Source organism: Trichomycterus rosablanca, chromosome 24 (assembly GCF_030014385.1).
Source record: "Trichomycterus rosablanca isolate fTriRos1 chromosome 24, fTriRos1.hap1, whole genome shotgun sequence".
NCBI classification, from domain to species: domain Eukaryota; kingdom Metazoa; phylum Chordata; class Actinopteri; order Siluriformes; family Trichomycteridae; genus Trichomycterus; species Trichomycterus rosablanca.
This window is the reverse complement of record NC_086011.1, coordinates 14464977-14484092: the sequence shown is the minus strand read 5'-3', so window position 1 is coordinate 14484092 and position 19116 is coordinate 14464977. Positions and strand designations below refer to the sequence as shown.

Here is a 19116-nt window from a genome sequence, read left to right as displayed (position 1 = left end):
CTATGATAACTACTCCTGTCAGACAATACGAGGAAGAAAAACGTGGGGTTTGCTGTGTGTGTTTTAAACGCTGGTGCTGAGGTAAAACAGACGTCCAGCAATATATGCAACCGGCTGTTGGATCCATTTACAGGTTAGTACAGACATTGCAAACTACAGCTTTTGTTACTCGATCTGGTAAAGATGTGTAGTTAGGGATTTCTTACTCTGATTTAAGAACATTCTAGTCATTTTCTTACTTGTTTTACAATTTACAAGAAGAAGTCAGTCACAGAACTCGATTTACAATAAAAGTCCATATAATTGCATTATATCTGATGTGTTTCCAAAAATGTACAGGAACGTTGTACAATGACTGACCCTGCGCCTTAACCCCAGCTTACAAACAAGCTGGGATATGAGAAAAAAAGCATTTGATTGTACTGTACATGTGTATTTGTATATATGACAAATGAAGGCATTCTATTTCTCCTTCTTATCTACAGTATATGATTTCAATATGACGTGCCTCAAGCATTATCATATGATTATATGTAAATAAGGTACCGCATGGGTGCTCTTATATGGCTAAAGTTGATTTATCAGTTAAACTTAATCCTCTTTTACAGGTCAACCTTTTATGAATTAATCAGATACAATATGAAAATAATAAGTGTTATGTATGAGAGCGATATATACTGTAGAAGTCGCAACTTCCTCCAGCAATATGGTAATATATTGGCCACACACACATCTGACACCCAACACAGTTTCTCTGCATGCTTTTAAACCTGCTTTCACCCTGTTCTTCAATGATCAGGACCACCAGGTGGTGGATCATTCTCAGCACTGCATTGACAATGACATGGTGGTGGTGTGTTAGTGTGTGTTGTGCTGGTATGAGTGGATCAGACACAACAGAGCCGTTGATGGCATCACACCTCTACATTATTGTCCATCTGACCCTTTTTTGGCTTATCTCTCCCAAAGCAGCTGGATGGACGCCGCTCTATCAGACAGAAGTGCCAAGATACAGTTGGCTGTCTTTCCCAACTCCCTCTAGTTTAACATCTATATATTTACGATCATCAAACTACTATTAATATCACCTAAAGATAACCCAAGGAAACATAAAATGCTTTTTTTTGAATGATGATTTCATATATTAAATAATGGTTTTAAGCCCCACCTGGCACTATGTAAAAAAGTATTTGCCCCATAGCTAGTAAATTAGCCATGCAATTGGGTTCAAGTTCACTAGACACACCCAGTCAAGTGAACTTGCCAGACCTGTTGAATCCTAAATAGAACTTAAGTAGAACCTGTCTGGCAACAGACTGGAAGATCTCAAAAAGCAGGACATGATGCGACATTCAAAATAGATTCAAATACAGATCAGTTTATTTATTTATTAGGATTTTATCATCATGTTTTACTGCCTAAAACAACATACTTGTCACATGATCAGTTAAGATTTTTATTAGGGAATTACTGATGCATGCTTGTGGTTTGCTGATTTCAAGAATCAGCTCACTGGACATTTCCCAACACATTGGAACTGGACTGCAGCACACCATCTCTTTATGAGCCTTGCTTTGAGCACAGGGGCTCATTCATTCTGGAACATTAATAATGCCTTCTTTAAATTGTTCTCAAAAGGCAGGACATGATTCCACATTCAAAACAGATTCAAATACAGATATTTATTTATTAGGATTTTAACATCATGTTTACTGCCTAAAATAATATACTGGTCACATGATTAGTTAAGACTACTGATGGACTATTAGGATTTTAACATCACTTTGGTTACCTTCATGACAGAAATGGTAGTTACTCATTACCCAAGGTTCATCAGTTCATAAGTTTTAATGTTAAACACAGTCATGGACAATGTAGTATCTTCAATTCATCTCACTTGCATGTCATTGGAAATCGGAGCTCCCGGAGGAAGCCCACACAGACACGGGGAGAACATGCAAGCTCCACACAGAAAGGACTCGGACCGACTCGCCTGGGGATCGAACCCAGGACCTTCTTGCTGTGAGGCGACGGTGCTACCCACCGAGCCATCGTGCCGCCCAATACACAATTGAAAAGTAAATGAAACAGTTACAAAGCCATTGCTACTGCGGTTGTGGCCTCCACGACATGAACTCAACCCCCCACCGCACTGCCCCCCCATTGGCTGTACTCGCCAGGTCGTTATTACTAGATTACAATATTGTAGTGGCGATATGTGAGTGACATTCAGCTCAGCCAATCAGGATGCAGCACCTGGTTTATACATGTGTGTTCGGACGTTCTGAAGTTAGTTAGTTTTGTGTATGAGACTCGCCGTATGTAATCAAAATATACACTGAGTGCACAGCAAGGGATTTTGGGAATATGTGTAACCTGCTTAATGGTACTAGACCAATATATATATATATGTGTGTGTGTGTGTGTGTGTATATATATACAGTGTATATATATATATATATAAATAAGACATCCCAAGTTGCAAAAACTCATTTCCGGGAGGTACCCACGGACCACGCCAAATTAAATAAATAAATAAATTTTTTTTTTTTTTAATGTAAAAAAGCTCTCGCACACATCAAAGGATCTGGGTGATAACAGAACTTTTAGAAGCTGCTTACTGAGCTACTTAGCTAACTGTTCGTGTCACAAACACATAAATGTTTACTACATAGTGCACTAAGTTGTATATCAGATCACGGATTTATGTTCCCTACATAGTGCACTAAGTTGTATATCAGATCACGGATTTATGTTCCCTACATAGTGCGCTAGATAGTATTTTAGATATGAATTCATGTTCCCTACTTAGTGCACTAGACAGTATATTAAACATGTTCCATACACAGTGCGCTAGATTGCATATCAGATACCGGATTTAATACTCGATCGGGAAAAAAGTGTGTGTGTGTGTGTGTGTGTGTGTGTGTGCGCATGCGTTGTTCTAGATTCCAGGAGATTTTATCTGACTTGCGATGTCTGATGTATTGTTGAGGGGGCCCAATTTTTTTTTGGGACTGGAGCCCATGAGCTCCTAGTTACGCCACTGACTGTAACACTACAAAAAGCAGAATTATGTTACTTACTCTTTGAGAATTTCATATCTAATCGTGTAGCTTAGCATTTTCCTTTTTTAAGCTACACAATAATACCAAAACTACTTAGAATTACTTCTCTGAGCTCTTTGTCTTCTAATCCACCCACCCCCCTTCTTACCTACACATACACACACATTCACACTCACACTCACAACCACACACACACACACACACACACACACAATGACTGTGTCTTGCCATTTTCAGGTCATGAGAAGTTCTCAAAGCTACTGCAGACCCAGGCCAAATACCTATCAGTACTAGTCTGGGAGTGGAGCTTTCTGAAATCATTGTAAAAGCTAGCAGAGTCCATGTACTTGTAAAGGTTTAAAGGTTTAATCCAAATTAGTTTAGCCTGGCCAAGGGAAGCTTGAGTTACATCCAGTCCACAGAGGCTTTGCCCTCAACAGCGAGCTGCAACAGGAGAACTCCTGAGGTTTATCATGGAGGGGCGCCAAATATCCCGTGAAGTAGATAAAAACAAGAGCAGAAGAGTGTTGTGAAATACTCTGGAAGGCTGTCGGCTGTTTGCTTAGCGCCGTGTTAATTTACAGGAAGTGGTCTTCAATATTGTCAATCTAGATTGACTCAAAACAAAAGGTGTAAGGTGATCACAATTAAAATATTGAACTGTATTGTTTACGTTTGGGCCCAGCTAGTTGTATTAAGTGCCTCAGGGGTGACATAGCTCTTTAAGATATACCGGCTATGATATCTATCGGGTAACAACAACAGAAACATGGGGAAGGAGTGTCCTCGTGTAACGACACCTCCCCTTGGTCTGGACTGTCCTATAGGCAGAAAAGAGTGGGCGGACAATACTCAAAATTCCCTCCCTGTTCTAAATGAAACCACACTGTGGAATGCATGTGCTCATTCTCTTCCTCTTTCTCTTAGTCCTTACTGACTCACACATACTCTCACACCCTTCTTTTCAGACGCCAAAGTTGATCGAGACGTCCCCGCTTCCTGTTTTTGTTTTACCAGCTTAGCCCCGTACAGGTCCATGCCACATCTCTGCTGTGTTCACCTGAACAGGACAGGAAACCTGATGGAACCTACACAGACTTACTCATGACTGCCTGCCTGCCTTGGAGCTTAGGAGTGGACTCTTAGTGGGGGACGAAAGGTAGACATTTGGAACTGATAGCAAGCAGTGGGGGAGGTAAAGAAAGCACCCCGCTGTCTCACGTGCTGACATTCCACCGGTCGGTTCGAGGCACTTGTGTTTATTAAGCAATCCTGATGGATCCTGGGAGAACTTCTATTCTGAGGATTCCCACAGACTGCCAGAGCTAAAAACAGACGCGGACAGACGCACGCACACACAGCGAGCGGTAGGGACGGGTCAGGCCGGTTTAGGTTATGGAAGCTCTGAGGGAATCTTTTTTGCATTTAACCTTCCAGATGTCATCCTACAAACGGGCCACTTTAGACGAGGAGGAGCTGGTGGACGCCAACCCTGACGGAGTGTATCATCCCTCTAGCGTCCAGGTAAGAGTCCCTCCTGTGTGTATTGTCCAGTAACACAGCACAGGGGTCAGAACCCCAAAGCAGGCTTCACAGTGTGCAAAATTCAACCTAGTTTTGCAGTCACAGATAAAAGTCATAAATTTTACATGAATTATTTCACTATATGTAAAGAGCGATGGTCTTAAGAGGCAAAATGCAACATGATCAACTGGTTTAGCTGGTTTAGTATCATTATAACTAGATAACAAAAGAGTTTTGGTATCAGAAAATGTTGATTAAAATTCTGCACTGTGACTAGGAACATGTTTAGGTCTGAAGTAGTAATCATTTTAATATATTATATAGTTTTTTACAAATTAATATGCAGCCTAGTAATGTTACAGAATATAACATGAGATAAAACAATTATTTTCCCATTTTTTTCTGTTATATAATTTATTATATAACATTGCATATTGATTCATTCATTCATTCAATGTCTGTTTTCTCACCGCTTTATCCTGTTCATGGTCGCAATGGGTCTAGTTCACTGGGCAAAAGGTAGGAAACACCCCAGGCAGGTCGCCAGTCCATCACAGGGTATTTCATTGCATATATGCGCTTTAAATTTACACCCATGATGTCTGTTGACTTTGTAAGCAAATACTTGTTTTGATCCATTATTGTGGGCCCTTTTGGGTCTACAATTTCCCTGGGTTACCAGCGTCCCTTAAATGAATGTGCAATTTTGAAATTTCCTACATTTATTTTCCATGGGAATGAAGTTAGATGGCCAGCCACACACATATATATATATATATACAGTGGTGTGAAAAAGTGTTTGCCCCCTTCCTCATTTCCTGTTTTTTTGCATGTTTGTCACACTTAAGTGTTTCGGAACATCAAACCAATTTAAATATTAGTCAAAGACAGCACAAGTAAACACAAAATGCAATTTTTAAATGAAGGTGTTTATTATTAAGGGAGAAAAAAAATCCAAACCTTCATGGCCCTGTGTGAAAAAGTGATTGCCCCCCTTGTTAAAACATACTGTAACTGTGGTTTATCACACCTGAGTACATTGTCTCTAGCCACACCCAGGCCTGATTATTGCCACACCTGTTCTCAATCAAGACATCACTTAAATAGGACCTGCCTGACAAAGTGAAGTCCACCAAAAGATCCTTAAAAGCTACACATCATGCCGAGATCCAAAGAAATTCAGGAACAATTGAGAAAGAAAGTAATTGAGATCTATCAGTCTGGAAAGGGTTATAAAGCCATTTCCAAAGCTTTGGGAATCCAGCGAACCACAGTGAGGGCCATTATCCACAAATGGCGAAGACATGGAACAGTGGTGAACCTTCCCAGGAGTGGCCGGCCACCCAAAATTACCGCAAGAGCGCAGCGACGACTCATCCAAGAGGTCACAAAAGACCCCACAACAACGTCCAAAGAACTGCAGGCCTCACTTGCCTCAGTTAAGGTCAGAGTTCATGCCTCCACCATCAGAAAGAGACTGGGCAAAAATGGCCTGCATGGCAGAGTTCCAAGAAGAAAACCACTGCTGAGCAAAAAGAACATTAAAGCTCATCTCAATTTTTCCAAAACACATCTTGATGATCCCCAAGACTTTTGGGAAAACATTCTGTGGACCGATGAGACAAAAGTTGAACTCTTTGGAAGGTGTGTGTCCCATTACATCTGGCGTAAAAGTAACACTGCATTTCAGAAAAAGAACACTATACCAACAGTAAAATATGGTGGTGGTAGTGTAATGGTCTGGGGCTGTTTTGCTGCGTCAGGACCTGGAAGACTTGCTGTGATAAATGGAACTATGAATTCTGCTGTCTACCAAAAGATCCTGAAGGAGAATGTCCGAACATCTGTTCGTGACCTCAAGCTGAAACGAACTTGGGTTCTGCAGCAGGACAATGATCCAAAACACACCAGCAAGTCCACCTCTGAATGGCTGAAGAAAAACAAAATGAAGACTTTGGAGTGGCCTAGTCAAAGTCCTGACCTGAATCCTTTTGAGATGCTGTGGTATGACCTTAAAAAGGCCGTTCATGCTCGAAAACCCTCTAATGTAACTGAATTACAACAATTCTGCAAAGATGAGTGGGCCAAAATTCCTCCAGAACGCTGTAAAAGACTCATTGCAAGTTATCGCAAACGCTTGGTTGCAGTTGTTGCTGCTAAGGGTGGCCCAACCAGTTATTAGGTTTAGGGGGCAATCACTTTTTCACACAGGGCCATGTAGGTTTGGATTTTTTTTCTCCCTTAATAATAAACACCTTCATTTACAAATTGCATTTTGTGTTTACTTGTGTTGTCTTTGACTAATATTTAAATTGGTTTGATGTTCCGAAACACTTAAGTGTGACAAACATGCAAAAAAACAGAAAATCAGGAAGGGGGCAAACACTTTTTCACACCACTGTATATATATATATATATATATATATACACTAGCCACATATATATATATATATATACACTGTCATCACATTATTATGACCATTTCCTGCCTTCAAGGCTGCTGCACATAGCTCATGAAGGAAGTCATGTTTCGTGAGCTGGTTTGGTGGCACTCTCAACCCATCCCTGCAGATCACGTACACCCATACATGCTGATTGTCTTCCCTGGGCCAGATAAGATCTTCCAGCAGGACTGTGCGACACGTCACACGGCTAGAAATGTCCGACATTGGTTGAAAGAGCGTGACCAAGACTTCCAAGTACTACCCTGGCTCCCTAAACAACTGTGTGATGCACTGCAGTCAGCATGGCTCCAGATACATGTGACAACCTACCAGAACCTTACCGAGTCACTCCCGGCCCATCCAGCTGTTGTCCGGCGGATACTCGGATACATATTAGCTGGTGGTCATTTTATATATGTATATACTGTATATAAAATTACCACCAATGGTCAATGGTCAGGACTCTCCCAGGACCACTACAGAGCAGGTATTATTTGGGTGGTGGATCATTCTCAGCACTGCAGTGACACTGACATGGTGGTGGTGTGTTAGTGTGTGTTGTGCTGGTATGAGTGGATCAGACACAGCAGCACTGCTGTAGTTTTTAATCACCTCACTGTCACGGCTGGAGTGAGAATAGTCCACCAACAAAAATATCCAGCCAACAGCGCCCAACATGTGTCAGTTCGCTCTCCTCAATCAGGGGTGGGGGTCAGCACCAGTAGAGAGGAAGCATGATGCAATTGGGTGAAGATTGGACACGCTAAAAATTGGGAGAAAAAGGGAGAAAAAGCAATACATATATATATACAGTATATATGATATCCATATTTTTTTCAGTATTTTACACTTTCCTATTGCATATCGTCTTCCAAATTCCCCCCAAAAAGAGAACAGCCACAGACTAGCGCACAGCCCAACTGTAACCCAATGTAAAGCCACTGATTGCTTCTTTATCACCAGCCAGCAGTGGAGTCTTACTCAATCAGACATGAAGGAGTTGAATTTTCTTTCTCAGACTTGACCAGCTGTGTCTGTTAAGCGACTGAATGGCCAGTGGTGGGCTAGAAAATTAGAAAATTATTCATGTTTACCCAAACACAAACTGCTCAAGAACCTATCAAGATATTCAAGAACATGCACAGTAAACAGGCAGCGCTGTGCCAGAGGGGAAAGTAACTGAGATCGTTCTGTAGATCAGTTCTTGCTGTAGTAAGGATTGTGGGACTTGGCTTTGTGAGTGTTATTTCCTGGTTTAGCTTTGCCCTGACTGCTTCTGGACTGGAACAGTAGCATGAAATGAATTCCTAAATGCCACTCAGGCATTTGTGTCATGTTTACACAGTAAAATCTGCTTGTTAATGTGTGTGGCTTTATAGATCACTGTTGTAGGAAGGAAGTCTGTTTTATTAATGCCTGATTTAATTAAACACACATTAAGGCACACTGATCAGATAACATTAAAACCACCTCCTTGTTTCTACACTCACTGTCCATTTTATCAGCTCCACTAACTATATAGAAGCACTTTGTAATTCTACAATTACTGACTGTAGTTCATCTGTTTCTCTGCATGCTTTTTAGCCTGCTTTCACCCTGTCCTTCAATGGTCAGGACCCCCACAGGACCCCCACAGAGCAGGTATCATTTATGTGGTGGATCATTCTCAGCACTGCAGTGACACTGACACAGTGTGTGTTGTGCTGGTATGAGTGGATCAGACACAGCAGCGCTGCTGGAGTTTTTAAATACCGTGTCCACTCACTGTCCACTCTATGAGACACTCCTTCCTAGTTGGTCCACCTTGTAGATGTAAAGTCAGAGACAATCGCTCATCTATTGCTGCTGTTTGAGTTGGTCATCTTCTAGACCTTCTAGGTCAGTGGTCACAGGACGCTGCCTACAGGGCGCTGTTGGCTGGATATTTCTGGTTGGTGGACTATTCTCAGTCCAGCAGGGACAGCGAGGTGTTTAAAAACTCCAGCAGCGCTGCTGTGTCTGATCCACTCATACCAGCACAACACACACTAACACACCACCACTATGTCAGTGTCACTGCAGTGCTGAGAATGATCCATGATCCATGAGCCAATAAAATAGACAATGTGTGTAGAAACAAGGAGGTGGTTTAAATGTTATGGCTGACTTGCCTCAAAGTCACTACAGTATTGATTTTGTTGTATGCTTTGGGCCATTGTTTTGTCACTCTTTAAAACCTTTTGACAAAACTCTAGTTGGATCTTTGTCTTAACTTTTTTTGTGTGGTTTTGTGTCTTTAATCATCAAAACTGCACAAAAGCGAAGATCTACATAGTGTACCAACTGCATGAGTGTTAAAGTTTTAGACTGAATCTACTAATTTACTATTTCTAATACATTAAGAAACTTAAGCTAATCTAAAGCTGTTGTATTTTTTATGCCATCCATATGATTCCATTTAAGCCAACACGTCAGTCCTGTTCATGTCCACAGAGCTTCAGACTAATATGTAGGATCTGTTTTTAGGTAGTGCTGCAGCGTGGACCGGTGGGCAGGTACTGGTCTGAGCGGAGTAATCTGGAGAGGAAGCTTGTTGTTGTGGCGTGCGCCCTTTCACTCGCCCTATTCATTTGCATCCTGACCCTTGGTCTGCATTATAAACAGAGTAAGTAACAAAAACACTTCTACTTGCTAATCTTAATCCATAGCTAATCCTCCCTGCAAAGCTCTCTACATTTCTACACTGATTACTCATTAAGTCATTTCCGAATCGCATCCAGGATGTAATAGACACTCATTTGGTCTAAACTAAGCACATAAAATGTGACATTACACACTTTGTTAAATACATCAATGTATTATTCACTTAACATCTGTATTTAATAGCTTTCCGTAGCTGCTGATCAGACTTGCACAATTTGGGATACACCGAGTCCCAAAACAGTGCTCCCTTCACCATGTTTCACAGTTGGGTCTGCAATTCACTTTTTGTCTGACATCTCTTGCTAATTCTGCTTTGTGTGTGACTTTTACAGACCAACGTACAGTAGCAACTGTCCACTGTCCATGACTGTAGTCCATCTGTTCCTCTACATACTTTTTTAACCTGCTTTCACCCTGTTCTTCAATGGTCAGGACCCCCACAGGACCACCACAGAGCAGGTATTACTTGGGTGGTGGATCATTCTCAGCACTGCAGTGACACTGACATGGTGGTGGTGTGTTAGTGTGTGTTGTGCTGGTATGAGTGGATCAGACACAGCAGCGCTGCTGGAGTTTTTAAACCCCGTGTCCACTCACTGTCCACTCTATTAGACACTCCTACCTAGTTGGTCCACCCTGTAGATGTAAAGTCAGAGACGATCGCTCATCTATTGCTGCTGTTTGAGTCGGTCATCTTCTAGACCTTCATCAGTGGTCACAGGACGCTGCCCACGGGGCGCTGTTGGCTGGATATTTTTGGTTGGTGGACTATTCTCAGTCCAGCAGTGACAGTGAGGTGTTTAAAAACTCCAGCAGCGCTGCTGTGTCTGATCTACTCATACCAGCACAACACACACTAACACACCACCACCATGTCAGTGTCACTGCAGTGCTGAGAATGATCCACCACCTAAATAATACCTGCTCTGTAGTGGTCCTGTGGGGGTCCTGACCATTGAAGAACAGGGTGAAAGGGGGCAAACAAAGCATGCAGAGAAACATATGGACTACAGTCAGTAATTGTAGAACAGCAAAGTGCTTCTATATGGTAAGTGGAGCTGATAAAATGGACAGTGTAGAAACAAGGAGGTGGTTTAATGTTGTGGCTGATCGGTGTATATATAGGTGTACAGTACAATAAAATTCTTTCTTTGCATATCCCAAATCCCAACTGGTTTGGAAGTTGGGGTCAGAGCGCAGGGTCAGTCATTGTACGGTGCCCCTGATAGCCCATAGCTCTACCCACTACACTACCACTGCCCCTATTATTTCTAATTTATAATTTTTTCTAATTTATTTTGCTTTGATGTGAATAGAGGTCTTGAGAAGGTCAGACTCTTTGTAGCCTTTTTCAGTTTCACATAAGGCCTACAGGTCTTCTAGTATTTTATTCATGCTTTGATTTGTATGGTTAATATGGTTAATATGAACTTTATAAGCTGTTACAGGGCAGGACACACACCTTAAATTCCATTGCATTATTGGATTATCTTATTTTTAATGCCAAAAAAACATCAAACTAGTCCGGGCAGAATCATTCCGTAATGTTTTACTCGAATTGCATAGGACCGAATTTTATTAATTAATAATGAAAACATACACAGTGCTGAGCTGCACTGCACTCGTCAAAGTGTAGGTGATGAGATGCATACGGCATGCTGCCCACGTGTCGGAGGGGGCGTGGGTTAGCTTCGTTCTCCTCGGTCAGAGCAGGGATCGGCATTGGTGGAGAGGAAGCATGATGCAATCGGGCAATTGGACGAGCTAAAACAGGGAGAAAATGCATAAAGAAAATATATTTTTTTAAATCTAGGCTAAAAGATTTAGCAGACAGGGTTAAGGGTCTGGCTCAAGGACCCAACAGTGATCCTCAAATTGATAGCCCATAGCTCTACTCACTAGGCTACCACTGTCCCATAAATCTAGAAGCTTAATGTTATTTTGCAATTATTTTGTTAATTATGGTAATGGCTTAGTGAAGATGTTGGTCTTTAATCGTCTTTTGAAGACGGCGAGAGATACAGATGTTCAAACAGACGTTAAAGCTCTTTCCATCACTTGGGTGCTAGTACCAGAAATGCTGAATACTTTAAATGCTATAGAAATTATGAATAAAAATCAGTTTTTTATTATGTAATAAAGGGTAAAAGTGTCAGTATAAGAGTTGTAGTATGTATGTGGGTTACACTTGATAAAATACAACTTGTGTTGGAGCAATTTGATGAATATTTTAAAAGCTATTGAAGTTATTAATATGCTGAATACTTTAAATGCTATTGAAGTAATGAATAAATATCTGTTTTTTATTATGTAATACAGGGTAAAAGTGTCAGTATAAAAGTTGTAGTATGTAATGTGGGTTACACTTGATAAAATACAACTTGTGTTGGAGCAATTTGATGAATATTTTAAAAGTTATTGAAGTTATTAATATGCTGAATACTTTAAATGCTATTGAAGTAATGAATACAAATCAGTTTTGTATTATGTAAAACAGGGTAAAAGTGTCAGTATAAGAGTTGTAGTATGTATGTGGGTTACACTTGATAAAATACAACTTGTGTTGGAGCAATTTGATGAATATTTTAAAAGTTATTGAAGTTATTAATATGCTGAATACTTTAAATGCTATTGAAGTAATGAATACAAATCAGTTTTTTATTATGTAATAAAGGGTAAAAGTGTCAGTATAAGAGTTGTAGTATGTATGTGGGTTACACTTGATAAAATACAACTTGTGTTGGAGCAATTTGATGAATATTTTAAAAGCTATTGAAGTTATTAATATGCTGAATACTTTAAATGCTATTGAAGTAATGAATAAATATCTGTTTTTTATTATGTAATACAGGGTAAAAGTGTCAGTATAAGAGTTGTAGTGTGTAATGTGGGTTACACTTGATAAAATACAACTTGTGTTGGAGCAATTTGATGAATATTTTAAAAGCTATTGAAGTTATTAATATGCTGAATACTTTAAATGCTATTGAAGTAATGAATAAATATCTGTTTTTTATTATGTAATACAGGGTAAAAGTGTCAGTATAAGAGTTGTAGTATGTATGTGGGTTACACTTGATAAAATACAACTTGTGTTGGAGCAATTTGATGAATATTTTAAAAGCTATTGAAGTTATTAATATGCTGAATACTTTAAATGCTATTGAAGTAATGAATAAATATCTGTTTTTTATTATGTAATACAGGGTAAAAGTGTCAGTATAAAAGTTGTAGTATGTAATGTGGGTTACACTTGATAAAATACAACTTGTGTTGGAGCAATTTGATGAATATTTTAAAAGTTATTGAAGTTATTAATATGCTGAATACTTTAAATGCTATTGAAGTAATGAATACAAATCAGTTTTGTATTATGTAAAACAGGGTAAAAGTGTCAGTATAAGAGTTGTAGTATGTATGTGGGTTACACTTGATAAAATACAACTTGTGTTGGAGCAATTTGATGAATATTTTAAAAGCTATTGAAGTTATTAATATGCTGAATACTTTAAATGCTATTGAAGTAATGAATAAATATCTGTTTTTTATTATGTAATACAGGGTAAAAGTGTCAGTATAAAAGTTGTAGTATGTAATGTGGGTTACACTTGATAAAATACAACTTGTGTTGGAGCAATTTGATGAATATTTTAAAAGTTATTGAAGTTATTAATATTCTGAATACTTTAAATGCTATTGAAGTAATGAATACAAATCAGTTTTTTATTATGTAAAACAGGGTGAAAGTGTCAGTATAAGAGTTGTAGTATGTAATGTGGGTTACACTTGATAAAATACAACTTGTGTTGGAGCAATTTGATGAATATTTTAAAAGCTATTGAAGTTATTAATATGCTGAATACTTTAAATGCTATTGAAGTTATGAATACAAATCAGTTTTTTATTATGTAATTCAGGGTAAAAGTGTCAGTATAAGAGTTGTAGTGTGTAATGTGGGTTACACTTGATAAAATACAACTTGTGTTGGAGCAATTTGATGAATATTTTAAAAGTTATTGAAGTTATTGATATGCTGAATACTTTAAATGCTATTGAAGTTATGAATACAAATCAGTTGTTTATTATGTAAAACAGGATAAAAGTGTCAGTATAAGAGTTGTAGTATGTAATGTGGGTTACATTTGATAAAATACAACTTGTGTTGGAGCAATTTGATGTTATTAATGTACTGTAGTATGTAATGTGGGTTACACTTGTCAACCACTACATGATGAATGGCTAGCTTTTACATCGACTTGACTATGGTGTCAGGGTTAGAATTCTTCCTTTGCTCTGTTTGGGTCTTTTAGTGTTTTTAGATTTAGCTGAGGTTATATTTCCAATGATGAAGATTTTTCTTTACTGTGTCCATAATAAACCTGTTGAGGCAGCATTCTTTCCACCTCCCTGTTGCTCAAATCAATATCAGCCTTCATTGCTCTAGTAACTTTCAATCTTGAACACAACATTAGTATAACCTTTGGGTGAACCGCTTCCCAGACTGAAAAATGAGACATGAAAACATGCTGGACTGGGAGTAATCTCTTCGCTCCAACGTGGTAACACAATGCTATTGTTTAAAAAGCTATTGCATTACGTGTTGTGTATTGTCTTATGTCCACATACTTTTAGCTATATTGTTTTAAGTGTTAAAATAAACCAGGCCAGGTTTTGAGCTTCTTTTGACAAAAGCTTACCACATACACTGTATTCGCTCGTCTGCCTTCACACGCATATGAACTTGAGTGACGTCCCATTCTTAATCCACATGGTTTAATATGATTTGACCCACCCTTTGCAGCTATAACAGCTTCAACTCTTCTGGGAAGGCTTTCCACGAGGTTTAAGAGTGTGTTTATGGGAATTTTTGTCCATTCTTCCAGAAGCGCATTTGTGAGGTCAGACACTGATGTTGGACGAGAAGGCCTGGCTCGCAGTCTCCGCTCTAATTCATCCCAAATGTGTTCTATCGCATTGAGGTCAGGACTCTGTGAAGGTGTTAAATATTTAAAATATTTTATTGTATTTTTTAGCACACCCGGGGCTCTGTCTGTCAGAACCATGTGTGAGCGTGGCAGCAGCTGTAATGGGAGCTCTGGACCGCTCTGTGGATCCATGTCATGACTTCTACAACTTTGCATGTGGTGGATGGATGAAGAAAAACCCTCTACCAGAGGGCAAATCACGATGGGGCACCTTCAGCAACCTCTGGGAGCACAACATGGCAGTCATGAAGAATTTACTTGGTAAGAGACAGATAAATTGTGATAGCCCACCACCGACCTGGGTTTGAATCTCGGCTGTGCTGTCGACCAGCCAGGCATCTACACAGTCTCGATTGGCTAAATCTAAGAAGGGGAATTTTTGAAGCCCTGCAATGGATTGGCACCCTAATAATAAATGCTGTGTTTTTTAACTAATTTACAGTGTTTGTCTCATTATACTCTTGTTTTATCCATGTTTCATTAAATAATATAAGTTCTTTGGGTTTAAAAGTTATGAAATTGAAATAGCACTCTATAACTGATTATAATGTTTTTTTCTTTGCTTAGAAAACACCAGTCAGCAGGGGCTGAGTGAGGCTCAATTTAAGTCCCAGCATTACTACCAAGCATGCATGAATGAAGCCAAGATAGAGGAGCTGGGAGCCCGACCCTTACAGGAACTCATTAACCAGGTAAAATCACACCTGCTTTGCTACTCTACCTAAACCATACGGTCAAATTGTTCCTGTTTAAATAATCATGCCAGTGAAGGGCATTATATTACCTTAAAACATTCAGTTTCCTTGAGTGTCTTTATGTTAATACTGTAATACTGTAGGATTACCTTCTTGAAGGAAGTTCTAACATTGCAGCACTGAACAGTAATGACTTGTATGACAACAAGAACATTCTCAGGAACCTTTACAGTACATACAGTATATAGTACATATATTGTCATATTTCTTTTATTTGACCTATCCCTTGTAATTCCGTTATCTTTGCTCTACATCAGTTTTATTCTTATAGGCTTTTTTTTCAACACAATAACTGCATGATGCATAATCGCTCATGGGGGTCTGGCATCCCATGATGCCCCGTGGCCACGGCCGAAGCATTTTCAGGGGATAAAAAGTGGGTTTTATGGTTAGAATGGCGGTTTTACATGTACAACGATTGGCTGTTGTTCATACAGGGTGGGGAGCTGGATAGGGACCTCATAACTGATGCAATTACTCGAGAACTCTGCTGGCTGGTTGATGGCGCCTGCACAGAGTCGAGGAATAATGCCTTGATCAGGGTGTGGCTCTCCGTACACGAAGCTGATCCGCATATGAACTCGCCTCGTGCAGGTAAAAAGATGCAGTCGGCTACTGCACACGTGTCGGAGGGGGCGTGTGTGTCAGTCTCGCTCTCCTCAGTCAGAAGTGGAGATCAGCATCAGTAAAGAGGAAGCATAATGCAATCAGGTAATTGGAGGAAAATTGGGAAAAATGTACATGTATGTACTGTACATAGCTATTATGTGTTGAAGTGATGGTGACGTGAACCCGTTTTGTGCCTGGTTAGTCGTAGCAGGAGTCGTCTGTGTATTAGGATCTAGCCTCTACTTCGTGCTTTATACATAGAGCGTTTTTAAGCAGGCTGGCCATGCCTAGCTACATTGACCACGGTTTAATGTTCATAATTTTCATTCATTTGGAGATAATGGCTTACCAATTAAATGTTGATTAAGTGTGTTTAGAGGTCTTTTCAATCAAATCCCCCTTTTAAATATATAATAACCAATTTCTTAAATGCAGCCCTAATACATATCAGAACATATGTTTCTTCACACACTAATACATATATCCAACTTTTCATCTCTATTGTCTTGGACTAACAGTTTCATTTTCCATCAGACAGGAGGTTGGACTTTGACTGGCTCCTGGAACAAAGATAACTTCCAAGAGGTTTTGCGCACTGTGTCAGCCAACTACCGCACTTCCCCTTTCTTCACTGTTTTTGTCAGCACAGACTCCAAGAACTCCAACAGCAACATTATTCAGGTGCCGTAACTCCTCCACTGTAAATCATTTCACTGGAGTTTTATATTTTATTGTTATTATTCATTAGTTTTGCTGTTTTGGTGTGTTTTTAAATGTACAGGTTGATCAGTCTGGTCTGGGGTTGCCGTCTCGAGAATACTATCTTAACAAGACTGCCAACAAGAAGGTACCTGAAAGAATTTTAAAAATGTGTGTTGTGTTAACAGGGTGAAATAATGATAACCTCCATTTATTTCTTTCTTACTGATTATTGCTTTGTTGTGGTCAAAGATGCAGTTTGTCTGGCAACATCTGGAAATATTTGGTGCTAGGATGTTTGGTTTATTATAAAGTAGCTAACCACATATATAAATAAATAAGTCATGAGTTTGACCAGGATTGTCCAAACACTTGTATATGATTGCAAATTATATAATCTATGATCAGCCATAACATTAAAACCACCTCCTTGATTTACACTCACTGTCCATTTTATCAGCTCCACTTACCATATAGAAGCACTTTGTAGTTCTACAATTACTGACTGTAGTTAATCTGTTTCTCTGCATGCTTTGTTATCCCCCTTTCATGCTGTTCTTCAATGGTCAGAACCCCCACAGGACAACTACAGAGCAGGTATTATTTAGGTGGTGGATCATTCTCAGTACTGCATTGACACTGACATGGTGGTGGTGTGTTAGTGTGTGTTGTGCTGGAACGAGTGGATCAGACACAGCAGCACTGCTGGAGTTTTTAAACACCTCACTGTCACTGCTGGACTGAGAATAGTCTACTAACCTAAAATATCCAGCCAACAGCGCCCCATGGGCCGCGTCCTGTGACCACTGATGAAGGTCTAGAAAATGACCAACTCAAACAGCAGCAATAGTTGAGCGATCGTCTCCGACTAGGTAGGAGAGTCTGATAGAGTGGACGGTGAGTGGACACGGTATTTTAAAACTCCAGCAGCGCTGCTGTGTCTGATCCACTCATACCAGCACTACACACACTAACACACCACCACCATGTCAGTGTCACTGCAGTGCTGAGAATCATCCATCACCCAAATAATACCTGCTCTGTGGTAGTCCTGTGGTTAAAAAAAAGTGCAGAGAAACAGATGGACTACAGTCAGTAATTGTAGAACTTCAAAGTGCTTCTATATGGTTCAAAATGAACAGCGAGTGTAGAAACAAGGAGATGGTTTTAATGTTATGGCTGATCAGTGTATGTGGAGTTCAGGTGTGTCACTCCCATTGCTAACAGGTGTTTAAATTCAATTATATTAATGATACGCTTCCAACTGAGCCCTGAACTCAACCTCTTAGAGCACTGTCGGGATTGAAAGCCAGGCCTTTTCTGCCAACATTAGTGCCCAACCTGTCATTGCTTCTCTGCTTATTTTAGATTTTATATCAGCGTAGATGGTTTTGGAACGGGATGTCTACATACATTTGGCCAAATTGTGTATATACTGTATATGTACAAGCTAAACATGTTATTGGTATATGCCTTAATATTCAAGCACTTATTAGTAACCACAATCACAAAACAGTAGCTACAGATCTTCTCATCCGTCTTTCGTGCTACATGAAATTCTTCTTCCTAACCCCCGCAGTACCTGAACGCATATTTGGACTTCCTGGTAGAGCTGGGGGTCCTGCTGGGTGGCTCCGAGGAGACCTCTCGTACAGTGATGCAGGAGATTGTGGACTTCGAGACGGTGCTGGCCAACATCACGGTTCCTCAGGAGGAGAGGAGGGACGAGGAGCTCATCTACCATAAGATTCAAGCCAAGGATTTAGCAGTAAGTCAAGCTCCTGTTAGTGGGTGGGATATACAGTATTAGGACACAAGTGAACATTTTATCCTCAAATCGTATGTATTGATATAGAGTCATGGATTGAGGAGCACAACAACGAGTTTGAGGTGTTGACTTAGCCTCCAAATTCCTCAGATCTCAATTCAATCGAGCATCTGTTGGATGTGCTGGACAAGCAAGTCCAAACCATGGAGGCCCGACCTCACAACTTACAAGAGTTAAAGGATCTGCGGCTAACATCTTGGTGCCAGATAGCATCTAGTGGAGTCCATGCCTCGATGGGTCAGGGTTGTTTTGGCAGCAAAAGGGGGACCAACACAGTGTTAGGAAGGCGGTCATAGTGTTACGACTGATCTGTGTATATGGACACTATAATAAGATCACCAGAAGCCAGTGGACAATAATCTGATTACTATGTTTATATGAATTGGTAATCTGAGAATGGTAAATCTCTGAGGTGGTAAATAATCTGATTACTCTGATTGAGGGAAAGATTTCCAATGTTTTCACGGACCAATTTAATTGTAAGTATAAAGATGTTTGGACAGATACAGAAGTTTGGACAAA

At 39.8% G+C, this 19116-nt stretch overlaps 1 protein-coding gene across 2 annotated transcripts in view; it reads left to right on the top strand.

Annotated features, from left to right (window-relative positions):
- The window catches only part of ece1 (endothelin converting enzyme 1), a 32092-nt gene continuing 12976 nt past the window's right edge, over window positions 1-19116 (top strand). Inside the window, exons 1-8 of one of the 2 annotated variants that reach the window (XM_062986741.1) lie at window positions 1-133; window positions 4506-4592; window positions 9542-9680; window positions 14752-14964; window positions 15271-15395; window positions 16602-16748; window positions 16849-16914; window positions 18346-18534. In XM_062986741.1, coding sequence (XP_062842811.1) covers window positions 4506-4592; window positions 9542-9680; window positions 14752-14964; window positions 15271-15395; window positions 16602-16748; window positions 16849-16914; window positions 18346-18534 — 966 coding nt within the window. In that variant the 5' untranslated portion in view covers window positions 1-133. Of the gene's footprint in view, window positions 134-4036; window positions 4593-9541; window positions 9681-14751; window positions 14965-15270; window positions 15396-16601; window positions 16749-16848; window positions 16915-18345; window positions 18535-19116 lie in introns of both variants that reach the window. The other variant, XM_062986740.1, reaches the window with a different exon arrangement.